Source organism: Arachis ipaensis, chromosome B6 (assembly GCF_059453495.1).
Source record: "Arachis ipaensis isolate K30076 ecotype BB chromosome B6, ASM5945349v1, whole genome shotgun sequence".
NCBI classification, from domain to species: Eukaryota; Viridiplantae; Streptophyta; class Magnoliopsida; order Fabales; family Fabaceae; genus Arachis; species Arachis ipaensis.
This window is the reverse complement of record NC_142441.1, coordinates 129,355,091-129,375,619: the sequence shown is the minus strand read 5'-3', so window position 1 is coordinate 129,375,619 and position 20,529 is coordinate 129,355,091. Positions and strand designations below refer to the sequence as shown.

At 32.4% G+C, this 20,529-nt stretch overlaps 1 protein-coding gene and 1 pseudogene across 1 annotated transcript; both read left to right on the top strand.

Moving 5' to 3' along the window:
- The first annotated feature begins 856 nt into the window (after positions 1-856).
- LOC107604907 (Cysteine proteinases superfamily protein) lies at positions 857-6,216 on the top strand. Its single transcript, XM_016306621.3, has 11 exons — positions 857-1,294; positions 2,269-2,495; positions 2,852-2,925; positions 3,071-3,125; positions 3,208-3,282; positions 3,603-3,676; positions 3,783-3,831; positions 4,709-4,793; positions 5,276-5,332; positions 5,440-5,513; positions 5,701-6,216. Exons 2-10 carry the CDS (start codon positions 2,331-2,333, stop codon positions 5,484-5,486), a joined length of 681 nt encoding a protein of 226 aa, XP_016162107.1. The 5' UTR covers positions 857-1,294; positions 2,269-2,330; the 3' UTR covers positions 5,487-5,513; positions 5,701-6,216.
- A 5,960-nt stretch (positions 6,217-12,176) lies between these two features.
- LOC148562723 (cytidine deaminase 1-like) lies at positions 12,177-12,808 on the top strand (annotated as a pseudogene).
- The last annotated feature ends 7,721 nt before the right edge of the window (positions 12,809-20,529 follow it).

Sequence of the window (20,529 nt, the reverse complement as noted above, 5' to 3'; positions counted from 1 at the left end):
TCCGAGATATGAGTGATAAATATCCAACCGTGTGGATAACTGCTTATGACTCGACCAATTTTCACTAAACTACCATTACATCATATAAAAGATAATGATAATATATATTATAATCTTATATTCATTTAAAATAATGAAACTTGATCGTTGTTTCATTCAAATTAATTAAATATGGTTTAAATTGTTAGTGAAAAAAGAAACATAATTTCTTGTTTTACATTATTATTATTATTATTATTATTTAACTTTTTTTTTTAACCAGAGATAGAGAAATTTAAACTCGCGACTTTTTAAGTGAATAAGAAGAGACTGTGTCATTTGAGTTATAATTTATTGGCTATTATTATTATTATTATTTCTATTAAGTTGCTTATAATATAATTAGATATCTCTAATAAATAATAAGCCACATTTTAGTTAGAAGGGTTTAATTAATTAAGGATAAATCTAGAGGGTCAGCATTTTTATTGAAATTTGGCCAACATTTAACTATAAAAAAAAAATGATTAATCCTACATCGTTAGATCTCATCTCACACCATTGAAAATATTGATGATGACTAATTGATAGCTAAACATCACAAATTCTACTGGCCCCTAACACTCCTTATTAATTAATGGGGAGGAAAATAATTATGACTTATGAGAAACCAAAAAGAGTAAAATGTTAATTAAAGAATTTAATTTAATTTAATTTAATTGTATTGATAATATAAATTAGTTTACACACTCATTTAATTGCATCAGTTTTTTTTACTAACAAACATTTATTAAAAAGAAAAAATCTCTTGAAAATAGGATCTTATTATTTCTAATCTAAATTTTGACAGCTTAAATTTTTTTAAATTAAATAATCTGTTCAGCCTTAAAAACATCATCATCATATTCATATATCATCTAAGTCATTAACGCGGAAACCTGTATTTAAAATTTAAATTAAACTAAAATTAAATTAAACTACATTATATAAAAATCGAATAGATTCACAAGTTAGTTATAACAATAAATAAATAAATAAATAAAAAGGGAAAGATTCATTTTTTCTTTCCCAGAATTGAAAGGGAAAGAAATCCAATATGAAAATCAGAGGCAATCTTTCTTAGCTTGATCGTTGTGTCTGTTACAACCTCGTTCCCCTTTCCCGATTTCCTTCTTGATTTTCCCAAATCTCACAAACCGCCATTCTTAAACTCTCTCTATTTATACCCAATTTCTTCTCTTCTTCCTTCCTTTTCTTAAACCCAAACCCATTTATTCATTGCATATTTACACCACAAATACCCATTCAACTGCAGGTATTTTCTTCTTCCTTTTTATTTTTTGTGTTTCTGTCTATTTAATAGCATTGGATTGTGTTGATTATCCACCATTGTTTTGCAATGAATTAACCTTCATTTGGTTTTGATTAAAACAATGATCTAATTATTGTGTATATCTGAGAAGTCGACTCTTATTAATTCATTAGCTGAAAGGGTTTATCAGAAGATTCAATTTAATCCCCTTTTGATTCTACTGACTAATGATTAATAATTTATCATCGTAACTAAGCATATGTCTTGTGGTAGCTTAATGTTCAAGCATAATTTAATCTTTTTTTTTTTCTCTTTGGAAGTGAGATGAGTGATGAAGTTAAATATTGTAATTTTTGGTATTTTTTTATACCAGGGTCCGATTTGTATACCTCAATTTTTTTTTTTTTTGAAAGACAGTCCAATTTCAGAAATCAAAGGGTTCGATTTTTGTAATTCAGAAATTGGATGGTCCGATTTATAAAATCGAACCCTCTGATTTCTGTACTCCCAAAAATCGAACCCTCATATTTCTGTATTCCAAATTAAAGGAGGTCACATTTGAGATTAACATTCCAACAATCTATAATCCAAAAAAATACCATTATCAACCCAATATATAAAAAAAAGTGTAATTTATTCACCAAAGATTTATTTATTTATTTCAATTGAAGCTTTATGTGATTATCAATTTAGGTCTTTTTCCATGTCATAGTGCTATCATATTTGAATCGTTGAACTGATTGGCCATTCAACTTTTTATGGTCTTACTACTACTCCAGAAGATTCTGATGATCTTTACCTTTTACTTTTGCATTCCACTCTTTTTAGCTGACTAATAAGTTCTTGGTTGTGCGGCACGTACAACTTTGGTTGTACTCATGCTCTAAGCCTATGATGACTAAAACTGTGAAAACATGTTTGATAGATGCATTTTCCTATTTGAGATTCTAATGACAGTAATTTCAATTATTTTTCAGGCTTTGTTGCTGTGGGTTGGTAATAAAAGTTTAGTTTGAAGCAGTGGTTGTGAGGTCAGAATATGATGAACGGAATTCAGTATTGGGGTGAAAGTTCCAGTTCGACGTCACTAAGCAGTCCGCAAGATGTTGAGGATGACCGGATGATAGCTCTCGTGTTGTCCGAAGAGTATGCCAAATTAGATGGTGAAGTTGGTAGACGTCTTTCCAGCTTGGCACCTGTTCCGGTAAGAGTTCTTGCTCTTCTATTGTTCCTTAAATAGTCTGACAAAAACTACTGAATATTTTTGGACTAATTATGGTATGGTCATAATCAACTGATACATTACAAAATTATGCATCTAATTGTTTATAGTTACATCACTTGACTACATTGGAGGATAGTAATTTAACACTTCAAAAGGATCATGTTTTGGTATGTTGATTTTATTCTGTGGTTTGCATCTTGTGCATTATCAGTCGTATTAAAGTAGGCTCTCCTTGAATGGCTACTGCTTTTGACCATATCTGAATATTAGAGGTTGAAATATATGAATATTTATTGCTTTTCTGAATTTTTCACCTTTCCGTCTTAAAATTTCAGCATGTGCCCCGGATAAACAATTTCATCCCAAACATAAGTGATGCCAGTATGGATCATCAGCGTCTTCTTCAGAGGTATGTAGCATCAATAGGCTTCCAAATATATTGTATACCTTTTCTTAATTGAAAAATAAAGTAGTTTGTTCCAATGAATATTAGGTATACTTTTTATTAATTGTATACCTTTTCATCATTCGCTCTCTCTTTTCCATTTTTAAAGGTTGCAGATCTATGGTCTTTGTGAAGTTAAAGTCTCTGGAGATGGGAACTGTCAGGTATGATATTAGTGTATTACAACAACAGTTTGCAAGCATTACATTTTTGAACTTATATTTGATTATTTTACCTACATTGCAGTTCCGTGCACTTTCGGATCAGCTCTTTAGGTCCCCTGAACATCATAAGCATGTTCGAAAAGATATTGTAAAACAGGTACATATGAATGAATATATGATGAGTGTGTTCTCAAATTGGCTGGTGGGATGGGAGTATGGATTGTAGTAGATTTTAATTCTTTCTTAAATATCTGAGATAAGTTTTTATTTGCTTACCAAGGTCGCCTGCAATAACTAAACATTAACTATTGATAGAGTAAATATGGTCTTCAAGAGAAGTAGACAAACTATGGGTTGTAATAAATAAAATTGTTAGATGGTCAAATGATAAATGATAAAATGTTGCAATCTATTAGTTGTATTTAATAGACATTGATGGTTTTAGATGCTAATTTGCATAATGGTTTTCTTTGCCAGCTAAAAGGTCACCGTTCCCTGTATGAATGCTATGTACCGATGAAGTATAAAAAATATTGCAAGAAAATTTCAAAGTAGGTATCTTTGGAACAAACTATTGGTTGTAACATATATATATGCAATGAGTGAGTGGGCTTTTTTCCTCCAACTTACTCATTCATCTTCTGTCCACTATAACAGGTCTGGAGAATGGGGAGATCATTTGACATTGCAGGCAGCTGCTGATAAGGTTTGTTGCTGTGTTCTAACTTCTAATACTTTCCTGTGTAATGCTATCAAGTATCAACTGATTATTAATTTATCTTTTTCCCTTTCTTCTTTGGCATGCCCTTTGCTTGAACCCTGCATTACGTGGGATGCTTGTGTACCGGACTTTAATACCTCTTTTTATTTTATAATTTTGGTATTGAAATAATTTTTAGTAATTGTGATGATTGAGTTTTATGCATGAATTAATTTTTATAGTTTGTGATGGCACAGTTGCATCTATGATTAACTGTTGCTGGCAGTAGCTAACTAAATGATACATCTGCATGGAATTAAATAACTTCAAACTGTTATTATGCCTGAGATTCCTTCTTCGGGGTCAATGGCTAGTCCCTTAAATTATTAATTTATATATATCCCCCTTTTTGTGGAGGGCTTATCTAGTTAATGTGAATTTGGTTTATCTGTTCTATGAATTGAAAAAACAACTTCTGTAATCTGTTTTATAAGTTGGTAGATCTTATTTATGCATATATGTCATTTAGATTGTAAACCATATATTGGTTTCTAAAGAAATGAAATGAGTATGCATATGAATTACTAGATTTGAATAAAAACTTACTAAATGATTGCATAATCAGAACGAAGTGCTGATTTGGTCAAAATGCATTTATCATGAACCTCATTGACAAGAAAGTGACATTTAACTCGGTAGAATGTGGATATATCTCTTAACAGATATTGGAAGTTACTTTTCAAGTTTCTCTTCTGTGGTTGCTTCAAATAGTTGGACTAATTGTGCTTCTTATTTTTGTTGAATTATTAAAGATATGTTCACATTTCTTGCATATTAATGTTAACATGCAATATATTGTTTCTTATGTTTATCTTGATTGCAGTTTGCAGCAAAAATATGCCTTTTGACTTCATTCAGAGACACTTGTTTCATTGAAATTATGCCTTTGCACCAAGCACCGAAACGCGGTACGATTGTCATCATTATTGTTCACCTCAATAACTTTAATTGGTTAGGATTTTACAGAAATATGTACATCAAGATCTTAACCGAGATAAAATCAGCCTAAAACTTTTTCAAATTTTCTAATACATAGTTTCAGGGAAGTGCGTTAGAATTGTTGTAGATGGCCCCCTCTAAAATATTTTAAATCTAATAACATGTAGTTCCAAAACCAGTTTACATTTTTCAATGATGTGGGACAGAATTTCAGAATAAATAAATAAATAAACAAAAATACCAAGATTAAATACAGAAAGAACAAACATGAAAATTTGCAGACCTTCATGTAAATTATGAAATTCAACTGGAACAAACGAACACTTGCATCCTCAAGATGTTATTTGAACATGAACTTTAAAAACTTCTTGACATTTTATGTTGACATTTCAATGGGAGTATCCTCTTATTTAGTTATTTATTTATTTCCCTTCATTTTTTAATGATGCAGAGTTGTGGTTAAGCTTTTGGTCTGAGGTTCATTACAACTCACTCTATTCAATTCAAGGTTTTTTCCCTTACAATCTTGTCCTTCTTTGGATATGAAGTTTAAATTCTGTTGGGTATTGAATAAAATAAATGTATTGCTGATTTCTTTCCGTATCTTTTTCGCAGCTGCACCACCGCCTCAACCACCAAGGAGGAAACATTGGTTGTTCTAGGAGAGGTAGATGATGAACACTTTATAGGTAAGGGAAATAAGTAGCAAACATATCACCTTTCATTTTTGAAAAAGGGAGATATCAATATAATTTTCCGCTTTGGAAATTAACTAGTTTCTTTGGGTTTATACTGGCTCCAACTTGGTTTTGATCTTCAACTATGAAATCGATTACGAAAAACATCTCATAACTGCGTCTATATACTGTTTTGCAGTCAATATATCATTCCTTCCGGCTCCCTCCATGCTTAGAGACTTCAATCTGCCATCAATTTACATTGACTTTAGTTTACCAGATCCATGCTTGGAAGCTGACGCGTTGGAAGACTAAGACAACCTTGGATACACTACAAGATAACTATGTAAATTTTTTTCAATTAACGAAATTAACTTGCTACAATTGAAACTGAAGAAGAACGAAGACAGAGTAGAGTAATGGGAGAAGTGTCTTTTTCTCCCTTCACCATTTTTTCCCTCATTTATATTTTACATTCATCACCCCTTTGGAGGTTGTTACTGAGAGCGTTTTAGCATTAATGTATATTGTTTTCTAATTCCTCTTTGTAAAGTAAACTATATCTTGATTTGTTATGCTAGATACAGTACTACCGAAATGATAGCAGTTAAGTAGTCTTCTTTTTCCCTCAAAGTATGTAGAAATTACTGCTTGATCATAAGATTAGTTCATGTTGATAAATAAATGTTCATACAGTTGTGTGTTGTCATTACCATTTCAAGAGAACAATTTATGTTTCAGGAATTGTATATCTACTTTAATTGCATGTAGGGTCACATGATTTATAGGAAGCATTTTTATTTTATATTTTTCCCCACCGAAGGGAATATTATTTGGAATGCAAATAAATATGCAATAAGTTTATACAACTTCTACGAACAATATAAAAAGAAGTGAATCTTCAAATTTCTTCCTAACCCACTACGAACAACATTATTATTATTATTATTATTATTATTATTATTATTATTATTATTATTCAAGCAATCTAAGAGTGGAGAGACTAAAAATTAAAATTTTATATAATCAAATATAATGTTATATATTCGATAATAAATATAATTATAATTAGTTTTTTAATTAAAAAATTAATACATACTTATCAAATAAAGAATTATTTCAGTCTTTATAATTTTTTTATGATTTTATATTTAATAAAATATAAAATTATCTATTTTAAATATTTTATTAATTAATTTATTTTATTAAGTATTTATGTAACAATGAATTATATTTTTATGTTTTATATCATTTAAAAATATGACATAAAATAATATAAATTAATTACACTAACAATTTTGTTATATGAATTTAAAATATATTAAAGTATTTTTATATAATAATAGGAGTAAAAATTAATAGAAAAATAATAAAAAAATAACTAAATAAAATTAGAAAAAGAACAATATTATTATAAATAATATTAAAGTATTTTTTATATGATTATAGATGTTAAAATTAATTTTTAAAAAAATACTAAAAATATTCTAAATCAAAATAAAAATACAAATAATATAAATGCATGTAGAAAAATTAAATCCTAATATATAAAGATTATCAACTTTTTTTATTATCACTATACTATTAAGCTTTACTCTCATATAATGTATCTATTATAATAGTATATGAGTTTAAGAGTTATTGGCTCAAGACCACTACTTGCCCCCTTGAGTCTATCCCTGGCTATTGGTACTAAATAAAAAAAAGAGTAAACCTCTAAAAACGCATCCGAATATAATATCGCAGAAAAAATATCTTCAAATTTTATTACCAATAAAAATATCTTTAAATTATTTAAAAATATGACAAAATTATACATTTGTGAATTGAGATGTTCTACGTTAATAAAAAGAGTAATTTGACGCTTTTTTTATTAATGGAACAAATCTTTTATTATGGTTGGACATTTTTAGCATATTTTTAAATTATTTAAAGATATTTTTATCGATAAAAAATTTAAAAATATTTTTATTAGGGTCAAAATAATTCGAATATATTTTTTGTGATTTATCCTTAAAAAAATTATGTGAATAATTCATCGAGTTAAGCTTTAAATGGTCCGGAATTTTTACCATGTCATCGAATTGGGCAAAAAGTTTCCAATTGCCTAGATCCTTAATTTTCACTGCGTTACCTAAGTTAGTTTATCGAATGTTTTCCATTAACAACATATTAACATAACATATTGATGTAAACAGTTATGCCACATGTTAGGAAAAAAAACATATTCAACTACTTTAGGAACTTTCATTTTGCTTACGGTTAGATATCCCTTTTACACCATTTTATTTATTTATTAATTTTATCATCCAATCATATAAAAGATTATAAGTACACATGAATAAGACTTTTTAGTTTTTAAATAGACTAAGGCCAGTTTAGATAAATAGTTTAATTAAATTATTTTTAAAAAAATAACTTAAATAATAAATGACTATATTAAAAGTAGCTTATAAATAAGTTATTTTGTATTTAGATTTTTAGTTATAAGAGTGCTTATTTTATAAAAATATGATAAAAATAATAATATTATAAAAAAAGTCATTTTTTTTAACTTTTCTATAAATTCTTAAATAGCTTTTTAAAAAGGTATAATTTAAAAATTATACTAGATATTAATACTACTATTTTTTATAAGTTAAAAGCTCAAAAAAAATTACTTTTAAAACTTCTCAAACGACCTAAAACAAATGAATTTTTGTCTATAGAATTAAACATGTAAAACGAGAAATTAAACAGGCTCAATTTAATTAACCCGAAAAAAGAAGGATGAACAAACATTTTGGGACTCAACGGATAATCCGTTTTTCTTTTTAGTAAATTGTATCTTCAAAAGTTAGTTCAATCCAATTCTAACTTAAGATCTAATGCAACCGAAAAGATAAAAAAAGGCCCTTAATCAATAGTCCAATATTGACATATTTTGGTGACTAGTCCAATATTGATTTAAACAAAATCGTTGGTGTTTATGGGTATTTTTTTTATCACAAGATTTTTTTCTGATAATATTTTATACAACTCATTTCTTATTATGCTGGGACTGAACAGGTGGTCTTTAAATTATAGGAACAAAACTAATTGGTATAGGATAGACTCGGCTCGTTTAACCCGTAAACTTAAACGAATGGACTAGCCCAATTGAGAGCCACACGAGTAGGGGAATGATAAGAGTTTTTTTTTTTTTTTTTTTTGTTTTTGGTCAGAGGAAATGATAAGAGTTTAGATTGATAGATAATAATATCTTTGGGTTAAATATCTTTGGGTTAAATGTTTTTATAAACCCATTTGTAATGGAACCTGTCAAAAATATCTCGAATGGGAATCTACTTATAGTTACCAGAAAATTGAACCGGTAATTAATCCGATCATTTAACCAGTAATTCTTAGTTAACTTAGTCATAATTAAATAAAAATATAAAATTTATAAAAATAAAATTAAAATCAAATGCACGTCTTCGTAAACTTATTAATAACAATCAAGTATCAAGTATTAGACATAACTAATTGTTGGGAATAAGTAGTATGACCACAATCCAATCAATCACGTGTCAAATAATTTTTTATTATTATTATATTAAAATGTTAATATAATAAGGTCCTTGATTAAATTTAGAAATTTATCATTGTGATAGTGATCATAATATTGAGAGATAAATCTTTTATAATTTAATCTAAATTGTTCTTGGTCATAGGATTATTAAAAAAGGACATTAATAATCCAGAAAGATCAATATATATATAACGGTCTTCATTGGATGAAGATTAATAGATCTCATTTATTAAATTATATATATAGATGGTGCATATAGAGATATGACCATTGAACTGACTCACTTTGAGAATTCCTAATGGTTATAATTATCGTATATTTGTCAATAGGATATTCTCAAGATGAACATAGTAATAGAGTTTCCTTTGACCTGCGACTGTCATAGTAATTAACAATGTATTTATTATACTTTGATTCCGGACACCTAATACCCTAGGGTGCTAGTTGAATGGATATTGGGTATGATTTAGATACTTGTAGAATTAATGATTAGTCAATAAGAAATCCGTCAATTCTCGATAAAGAGTTTGAGCTCTATGATTATAATGACTGAGATGAATAAAACCTTGGTCAAAGGGATTGAATGAATGAAGAATTGAGTTTCTTAGGTCATTCACAGTTTATTATAATAATGGTAACAAGTTAGAGTTTGACAATTAAACCACACTCTAAATGTTAACCAAGAGTTGGAAAGATGGAAAGAATTATACTTTGTTCTTCTGAGGTTCTTAGTAAAAATATATTACTTTATACTATCGGGTCGTTGAGAAGTGTTGCTAGACGCCAACCTTGATTAGTAAATTTAGTATGACTAATTTACTACCCGCTTAGTATTGAACCTATGGGGTCACACACTAACGAGTGTTCTAATCTTTGCTGTAGAATTATTTAATTATTATTTTGATTTGATCAAATAAATAATTATATTAATTCAAATAGAATATTATTATATTCTTTGCTAGCACCAAGAATATAATAATAGTATGATGATTGAGAATATTAAATGAGATTTGATAATAATTAGTTATTCTATTTCTAGATTTGGATGAGATCCTAACTGATTCTGTTTTCAAATTGAGTTATGATATGATTCATAAATTTGAAGGATTCAGATTTAGAATTTCAAGATATGATTTAAATTTGAATTGAGATTCAAATTTAAAATCAGTAACAAATCTCATACTATATATATGTATGCCAAGAGTAAAGGAATCACAGATGAGAAACACAAGAGAATAATAAGGGTTTTTATTCCTTTACCTCTACACATATAAACGTATGTGAGCCTAATTCTTGGAGAAAAATTTTATGGCGTGCAAAGAGTTACAAGAGGTTTCTCAATTTAGATCAGATGTCCATTGGTCAAAGAGTTGACAGCAAAGGTTGGTCTCGGTGTGGATACGCATAGCGCCTTCGTACCATCGAAGGAGAAAAAGATTTTTACGAGCGTACTCAGGTATTTAGATCTGATCTACTATATATTTATTATTGGAATAAAGTTTAAGCACAAAATAGATCTTTAAGGATTACTTTCTTTTCTTCCGCTGCGTGTTATGAACACATAGTAATCTTTCACTAATGATGTAAAAAAAGATAATAAACTAGTCACTAGTATAAAATACTTTCAAGAGATAATCTCAAAGTCAGCATCTACATGTATAAGATAAATTTAGAACTTAATCAACATTTTCCTCATCATTAACAAACTAACTAAAAATGAAATTCAAATCCATTCTTACAGCAACAAATTCAACTCATTGATAATTTTTTACAATAAAAAATTTAACTAAGTGATTATTTTAGCAAGACAATAACAAATTCAAGGTTCACTGAAAATAATCAATAACAAATTCAACTCAGTGATGATTTTCAAAAAAAAAATTAACTAAGTGATTATTCAACAAGACAGTAACAAATTCAACTTAGTGATGATTTTTAACGAAAAAAAATTTAACTTAAGTGATTAATTTAGCAAGACAGTAACAAATTCAAGGTTCAGTGATGATAATTAGTAACAAATTTTAGCAACAAAATTAAAGTGCAATGATGAATTACAGCAACCAAATTAAAACAGAAAGAACAAAAAAATTTGTTAGAACACACCAAACCGGATACCAGCTTCCGGTTGTGCAAAGAAAGCTCACGGCGAGGCTTGAAATAGGAAGATGACAACGAGACCAGCACCGGGACCTGCTACTTCTACTGCCAACGACAACGAGCGCAGGGAAGGCGCGCATCTGAGTGCGAGACAAAGAGCGACGAGGACGATCAGCCCTGAGACCTACTACTTCTGTCCCCCATGACGACGATTGCAGGGAAGGTGCGCGACTCGGTGTGAGACGGTGATGACACAGAGAACGACAACGACGACCAGGTGCAAGACTGGGATAGTGAAAGAGATCGGAGACCAGAGAGCTTAAGTGCGAGAGCCATAGTAAGATAGATGAGACTGTGACAGAGCTTGAGCTTGAAGGAGAGAGTAACGAGAAAGAGACGAGAGAGAAGAGAGACACTAAGCGCTGAGGGTGATCAGCATCAAATTAGGACACTAAGAGGGGTTTGGAAAGGACGCCATTTTTTATTTTTATTTTTAAATTAAAAAATTTAAACATTGACCTGATTCGGGTTATATAAACTCTCCAGGTCACCAATTTCACTGAGCACCAACCGAATCGACCCGATTTTTGGTGGGTATGATGTTTGGACGATCCAACGAATGATTTGATTTAGCCAGAAGACCGAGTGACCAGATTTTCAATTTAACTGACAAGATTGCGTTGGTTTTAATAACTATGCTCGACCTATTAGGCTCACAAAATAAATTGACTTTCCTTTATTTAGTCATTAAAAGAAATAAATGTCAAGACCAGAAAAAAAAAAGAAATAAATTTACTTACACAACCAACTAGTTGAGCAAAAACAATAAGAGTGAACTACCGACTCAGTCCCTATCCATTTTTTCGAATGACAACGCGATCCCTCACGAAAAAAATAATCCACTTTGGCCTCTGTCTCCTACTTCTGTGATACAATGTGGTCCCTGTGGGGGATTTTTCCATCAACTCCAAACGAAAAATGCTGACTTGTCATAATAACCGTGTGTGCTGGCACCTCTCCTTGCTGAGATGGATGTTCGCTGCATACACATACACCTCAAAATGTTCAGGGAGTTACTTGTCCTCTTCCTCTCATGCGTCCGTGCTGAATAGTTCCTCGTAACCAACCTCCTCCTCAACGGCGAGACCTTTCTTACCTCCTTCGTCATCTCCTCCACACCCTGCGGCCACTACCGCCAATGCAGGAGCTCTGCGACTCAGAGAACATCCAAATCCTTATAACCTTTGACAACAATGACTAATTCACCCCCTCTCTGACTTCCTCCCGTTCTCCTTTTCTCTTGGAGCCCCAAAACAACCGGTTAAGGCTCACAACTCAAACCCGAATGAACCCCGACGATGAAGATGAGAAATTGAGATCTAATAATGGTGTTGTTTGCAATGAACATGGTACGGTCATTGATGATAAGAAGTTAAAGATTGTGGTTTTGGAGGCTGCGAATGTGTTACATGTGTCCTTTGGTGGTGGGTGGCCGGGGCAGGTATGATGAGATCGTAGGTACAGTGTTGTGGAGAAAGAGGGTGCTCCAAGGAGACAGGAAGAGGCGGCGAGATTGTTGATGCGTTCCTTTTCAGCCACGTGCCACTTCCAAGCATTGCTTTGTTGTTCCGATTTCGATGATGTTCGACAATTGGCATAGTTTTCAGATTCAGATTGTGATTATTGTTGTTAGTTTTTGAAGGATCATGGTGCTCATCCATGGATATGAGTAGAGTTATGAATGGATGAGAGGACAACGTATGAGAAGAGGACAGGAAAAACGGCAACGTTTTTATTGTGATAGGTCAGCGTTTTTCGTTTGAAGTTGACGGAGAAACACCCGCAGAAACCGCGTCGTGTCACGGAAGTAAGGGACAAGGGCCAAAGTAGATTATTTTTTTTATGAGGGATCGCATTGTCATTCGAAAAAATAGATAGGAATCGGATTGGTAATTCACCCAAATAATAAACTCTTTTACCAATAATAATACTAACCAGTTGAAGACAAAAAAAAGGTAACGGATTTAACTTGTGAGTTCGATGATGGTTCATGATTCATCTCAATTGATGTATTTCACTCCAAATTTTGTAACTAAACACTTCTCTTTATGTTCTTCTAATTACACTGATCAATATTTTTTACTTATTCACTTAGATATTAAGTATTGGACTTTACTAGGTAGACAATAGCTTTTGTGAACAATATGAATAATGGACTCTAAATTTGGTCCAATAAAGTAAAAACACACTACACCCCAAATTACCCACCTAAATCTTAATATTAAGATAACCATCCGCACGCCTAGTAAATTGAACATCCGATATATCCATGTTGGAATAAATTATTTTATTAACCCAGATCATTCATATTGAATCACCAAAAATATATCATAATTCGGAAGCATACCTTTACTCATAGAAATTAGAAATTGATGCAAGGATTGTCTCAGTCTTGTGGTTCTTTCAATCTTCCACAACCAAAGCCTTCTGTATCCATAGGCGACTGAATTGTGACTCTTCTGATGGGGAAAGAGCGACAAAGGCGGCTTTGGTATATTGGGGACCGAAACCCTGAAGGCATTATTTATATTTGAGCATGGCACCCATTAAACTCTAAAGCCCAAATAAAATAGTATCTAAATTCCAAAAGATAATTATCTAAAGAATAAAAGATAATATCTGATTTTATTCTCATTTAATTCCAATTCAAAAGTAATAATGACTTATTTAATTTAGCATTTATAATAATAAATGAGATCACCATTATATAAGTCATTTAATTTGAAATAGCGTAATTTGTTATTATAATTAATATATGTATTGCGCACAAACAAATTAGGAAATTAAATAATTTCCTAACAATCTCCCACTTGGGCTATACATATATTCTTTCTTGATATAATCACATCTTATAAACTTTATGCGCGCATCTGAATGCTATTTCCCTTATTATTATAACAATCTGGTTCGTCTCATATATAGGAGTGTTCATGGATCGGATCGTATCCGCAGATCCGCGGTAATTATCTGCATCCGATCCAATAATTGCGGATACAATCCGATCCGCACCTTTTAAGGATCAGATCGCGGATTTCAGCTCTGTATCCGCGTATCCGATCCGCGGATCTGCACAAAATAATTAATATATATATATATATATATATATATATATATATATATATATATATATATATATATATATATATATATATATGTTAGTTACTTAGTTTCTCACCCATTCACCCCCCAATCTCTCAGACTCTCTCACCCATTCTGCCGTTCACCCCCAATCTCTCAGACTCTCACCCATTATGCTGTTCACTCAATATCGTTAGTTTTGCGTGAGATTCTGAGGAAAACCGCAAGTATGTTGCGAGAATAGAAGCGTTTCTGCCTGCGCTGATCGGTTTTCTCCTCAACGTTGATGACGATTTTCATATCCTTGAGCAGGCTGTCATGGTGTTGAATCTTGAATCTGGTTCTAGACAAAATCGAAGACCGCGAGGCCTTAAAAACCTTGATGCTTAAGAACCAGAGCAACACTAGCAGCAGCTGCTTGGATTCTCTGGTTGAAAACCCCCAATCTCTCACCCCTAATCTCTGACAATCTCACGCATAGCTGCAACAGACACCCACAGCTGCAACATTCACCCATTCGTCCCCTTCGTCGCGTTCAGAACTTCAGGTAATTTTCACGAGTAACCTGATTAATTGAAATGCTCTATTTCTCTATTCTGTATTTGGACTCGGTTTTTTCAATACATAATAGTAACCTGTTGTAATTACCCTTACTGTTATTGTGTTTTTTAAATAATTCTGCTCATGTTATTGTTTATGTGAATTATGTGAGATGCTGCTGTTCTGTTTTATATTTATATGATTTATGTAATTATGTGAGATGTTACTTGTAGGATTGTGTTACTTGAAATGGCTGATAAGCAGGCAGTTACAAACAATACAAGTGGATCTGAGGTAGGGAGCATTCTTACTCCACCAAATATTGCTGCATCGACACCTTCTGAGTAAGCAAGGGGAGGGGAATCAGTGACTTATCCAGCCTCAAGTGATGCACCTACTGCTGGGACAGAGACACAGACAGGCCAGCTAGGTAAAAGAAAGGCTAACAGGCCTCCTTCTATTGTTTGGGATCACTTTAAAAAAAATGCGGAAGAAACTAAAGCTCAATGTAAACATTGCTTGAAATGGTTAAAATGTCATAGTCGTAGGGATGGCACCTCTAATCTAAAAAAAACACATTGGAACTTGTGCGAAGAACCCGGATAATCATGTTGATAAAAAACAAAAAATCGTTGTGTTCACAAATTCTAATTTAGATGAGCCACCAACATTGAAGGCAGTAGACTTTAACCAGGAGCGGTGTAGGCTTTCACTTTGTAAGATGATAATAATTGATGAACTCTCATTTAAGTTTGTAGAAATTACTGGATTTAGGGACTTTTGTGGTGAGATGCAACCTCAATTTAAAATCCCGAGTCGTGTAACAGTTGCTAGAGATTGTATGCAATTGTATGTAGAGGAAAAGACCAAACTTAAGTCTTTTTTGGAGTTGAACCATCATATGGTTTCCTTAACTACTGACACTTAGACATCTGTTCAAAACATGAACTATATGTGTGTAACTGCTCATTATATTGATGATGGATGGACGTTGAATAAGAAAATATTGTCTTTTAACTTGATTGTTGATCATACTGGTGCTACCATAGGAAAAGCGTTAGAGAATTGCTTGAAAGATTGTGGTATTCGGAAGCTTTGTACTGTAACTGTAGATAATGCTAGTGCCAACTTTGTTGTTGTGAATACTTTGGTTAAAATTATACGAGAATGGAATTGTTGTACTATGTTGGGTGGGAAATTTGTCCATCTGAGATGTGCTGCCCATATTTTGAACTTAATTGTTTACGATGGTTTAAAAGATTTAAGCTCTTCTATTGCTAGGATAAGAACTTCTTGTAAATTTGTGAAGTCCTCTCCATCTAGATTAGCAACCTTTAGGAGGTGCGCACTTGAGCCAAACATTACTAGTTGTCAAATGATTATTCTTGATGTACCAACTAGGTGGAATTCTACCTATATGATGTTAGAAGTGGCTGAAAAGTTTGAAAAGTCATTTTTGCGTCTTGCGACAGAAGATGCTCATTTTGAGAGATATGTTAATGATGAAGAGGGGCTTTTAGTGATGAAGATTGGAGTAGAGCTTGTATTTTCATGCGGTTTTTGTAAATTTTCTATCATGCAACTCTTTCATTCTCTAGTTCTTTGAATGTCACTTCAAATACTTTTTTTCCATGTATTGTGTAAGATATTATGCACTTTAAATAAATGGATTGTAAGTGATGATTTGGTGTTGCATGGGATGGCATCAGCTATGAAAACTAAGTTTGATAAGTATTGGGATGATTCTGATCACCGTTACTCTTCTTTTCCTTTGACTTCAAGTGACAAAGTCAATAAACCATCTCTAAAATATCTAGTGCTTGTTGTTGTGTTCCTTGATCCCCGTTATAAGTTGGAATATATTCAGTTTACTTTGTCTGAGATGTATGGTGAAGGTAAAAAGTCTTCAAGGATCTTCAAAAAATTGAAGGATATTATTGCTAAATTGTTTGAGCAATATAGCATATGGAATCCGCGCCCCCTGAAGATACTCAAGATACTAGCTTTTCTTCCGATACTACACCAAATCCTAGTTTAGACACGAGTGACAATGATAGCATTATAATTGAAGACCCTATGAGCAAGTGGAAACAAACACAAAGGATAAAGTTAAGTGAGCTCAAGAAGAATTAGATGGATAGGTATTTGAAAGATGAAGTGGCTGAAGATTTTAGTGGATTTGATATACTGAGGTGGTGGAGAGGAAAGACTCTGAGGTATCGAGTTCTGTCATGTATGGCTAGAGATATATTAGCCATTCCTGTTTCTACTGTGGCGTCAGTGTGAAAGAAATATTTTTATTGAATTTTTTACATAAAAATATAATTAAAAAGAGAGCTTAATCATGCGAATATATCCGCGATCCGATCCGATCTAATCCGCAAATGTGCAGATCGAATCCAACACTTAAAAACGCGGATACTGTATCCGATCCGATCCGATGGAGATTGTACAGATCGGATCGAGTTTTCGGCCATATCCGATCCGCGTACACCCCTACTCATATATTAGATATGAAATCACCGCAGCTTTTATCACATTAATGTCGTGACTAAACCACGACAATCACCATCCTAATATACTTAACGACATAGATCAAATTTGGATGAGTAATATGGAAATTACATGCCAAGTGATCTCATGCATGTCTATTTTCAGCTGGTCCAACTTTAAAACTTTATTGAGATCAAACACAAAACAAATGTTGCAAAATAAACATTTCACATAACATGAAATAAACCATCAACTTAATTCTGCAGAAAAATAATTCAATTATCTGTCATAGAACATATAGCATAAAATAAACTCCCACTAAACCAAGGCATCACAAATATTGACACACATCCGAGCAGTGTGCTCATGAAAGACTTTAGGGACCAATTCCTTGGTTAATGAGTCTACTAGCATATATTATGTTCCTATATGTCCTATGAAAATATGTTTTTCTTAAACTTTATTCTTGACAACTAAGAACTTGATGTCTGTATGCTTTGATTTTGTCAAGCTCTTATTATTATTGGAGTATAGTACTACTGACTTATTGTCACAAAATATCTTTAATGACCTTTCAATGTCATTTACTATACGAAGCTCAATGACAAAGTTTCACAACCATATGCGATGAAATCAGAATCAGAGTACCTAATGATCTCCAAATTTTCTGATCTCCGATAAGTAAGCATGTAATCCTTTTTTCTCTTTAGATAAGGCATTACGCGTTTAACAGCTATCCAATGATCTATGCCCGGATTGCTCAAGTATCTACCCAACACTCCCACTATAAATGATATATTAGAATGTGTGCAGACTTGAGCATACATTAAATTTTCTAGTGCTGATGCATAAGGTTTATCATGCATTGCTGTCTTCTCAAGATCATTTTGGGGGCATTGCTTGAGACTAAACTTGTCTCCTTTAACTACGAGTGTGTCCATTGGTCTACAACTTTTCATGACATATCTACTTAAAGCCCTTTTGATATAGTTCTTTTGTGATAATCCAAGAATACCTTGAGAGAGATCTCTTAATATCTCGATTCCTAATACAAAAGAGGCATTACCAAGATCTTTCATTTCAAATTTGTTCGAAAGAAATTTCTTAGTTTCATGCGACAAGCCTATATCGTTACTGGCAAGTAGAATGTCATCAACATATAAGACCAAAAATATGTATTTACTCCCACTGAACTTGTGGTATACACATTTATCTATAATATTTACCTCAAAACCATATGAGGTAATGACTTGATTAAACTTGTGATACCATTGACAGAAAGGTTGTTTGAGACCATAGATGAATTTTCTCCTTTTTTCTGTTGGATCTCCTTAATGACACTTCTTGAGGTTGTTGAGCTTGTTGCATGGGTTGGGATTGAGGAGGATTCTCATTATTTTTCTGTACTGTAGCAGTATCTTGAGCAACAACAATATTCTCATTGTTCTCTTATACTGTAACTGGATCTACAGTAGGATTCTCATTGTGCTCTTGTACTATAACTGTATCTTGAATAATAATAGGCATAAAGACCTAATCATTGTCAGTTACAGAATCCTCATCAAAAGCAATATTCCTAATATTTCCTCCCCCCCCAACATCCTAAAGAAATCTCAAATTTTCCATTTCAAAAAATAGTCCTTTATGTAGGATTGTAAAACTTGTACCCTTGTGAACGCTCAGCGTAACCAACAAAGTAGCAAATAATTGTCCTTGAGTCCAATTTTCTTTCATGTAGCCTATAAGGTCGCACCTCAGTTGGACAACCCCAAATATGCAAATGCTTTATACTGGGCCTTTTTTCAGTCCAAATTTCATATGGGGTTTTGTTAAGTGTTTTATTTGGCACCCTATTAGGATGTACACTGCGGTCTTTAAGGCTTCTCTCCAGAGTGATTCAGGTAAGGAAGAATGACTAAGCATACTTCTCACCATGTCCTTAAGAGTTCGGTTCCTTTACTCTGCAACACCATTCATGCTAGGTTTGCCTGGCATGGTGTATTGCAGAACAATACCATACTCCTCTAGAAAAAGAGCAAAAGGCCCGCGATGTTGCTCACCTGAACTGTCATATCTTTCGTAGTATTCACCACCACGAACATATTTGACAGCTTTAATTTTCTTTGCAAGTTGAAGTTCAACTTCAGCTTTGAAAGACTTGAAAACATCCAAGGCTTGGGACTTTTCATGAATTAATAGATACCCATAACGAGAGTAATCATCTATGAACGTAATAAAGTACCGTTGTCCATTCCAAGAGACAGTAGGGAATAGGCCACATATATCGGTATGTATCAGTGCTAAGACATTTTTAACTCTATCGGCACCTAATTTCCTTTTGTTTGTCCTTTTTCCCTTTATGCACTCAATGCAAACTTCAAAGTCTGCCAAATTTTAGGGGTCCAAGAATTCCATCCGACACGAGCCTTTGAATTCTCTATTTAAAGATGTGACCTAGGCATTTGTGCCATAATGATGCCGAATTCTCATTTAGTTTTCGTTTTGTACCCGTTTGTAGTATTTCATTATTATAGGAATTTAAGTCAAGCCTATATAGATTATCCACCAAATGACCAGAGCAAATATTATTCGAATTATAAAAGAGACTGACTTTATTGTCTCCGAATGAACAAAAAATAACTTGATTTGTCCAAACAAAAAACAGAAACTAAATTCCATCTAAATGACGGTGCATAAAATGTCTCTAATAAATCCAAGTAAAATCCACTCATTGAACATAATCTAAAGGTTCCTATACCTTTGACTGCAACTATATTATTGTCAGCCACATAGATGTATCTTTCAATATCACTTGGCGGTCGGCTCCACAAGCAATCCTGCATAGTAACACTTACATGAGTAGTAGCAGCATAATCTACCCACTAAGTATCAATAGGTGCATAACTTAAACTAGCCTTCGAACAAACGAAAGTAATAATTATACCCTTCTTTACACGCTAAGTGGCATATTTGGGACAATCCTTTTTCATGTGTCCTACCTTCTTACAGAAGAAACAGGTTGAAATTTGATCCTGTTTCTTACCCTTTTTTCTGTTGAGAAGGCACATCCGCAGTAGTATCACGGTTTCTTTTATACTGAGAAGATGAAGTCATGTGAGCACCTTCAGTCTTATCTTGTTGTAGCCTCTCTTCTTACACACAGTGAGATATAAGCTCATTTAAGGACCAAGTGTCCTTCAGAGTGTTATA

What these genes read in the sequence shown, in the direction of transcription:
- LOC107604907 (XM_016306621.3), top strand. Translation starts at nt 2,331, where the DNA reads ATGATGAACGGAATTCAGTATTGGGGTGAAAGTTCCAGTTCGACGTCA. An exon ending in TATTGCAAGAAAATTTCAAA is followed by an intron (nt 3,677 to 3,782) that starts GTAGGTATCTTT and finishes CCACTATAACAG; the next exon opens with GTCTGGAGAATGGGGAGATC. An exon ending in GCACCAAGCACCGAAACGCG is followed by an intron (nt 4,794 to 5,275) that starts GTACGATTGTCA and finishes TTAATGATGCAG; the next exon opens with AGTTGTGGTTAAGCTTTTGG.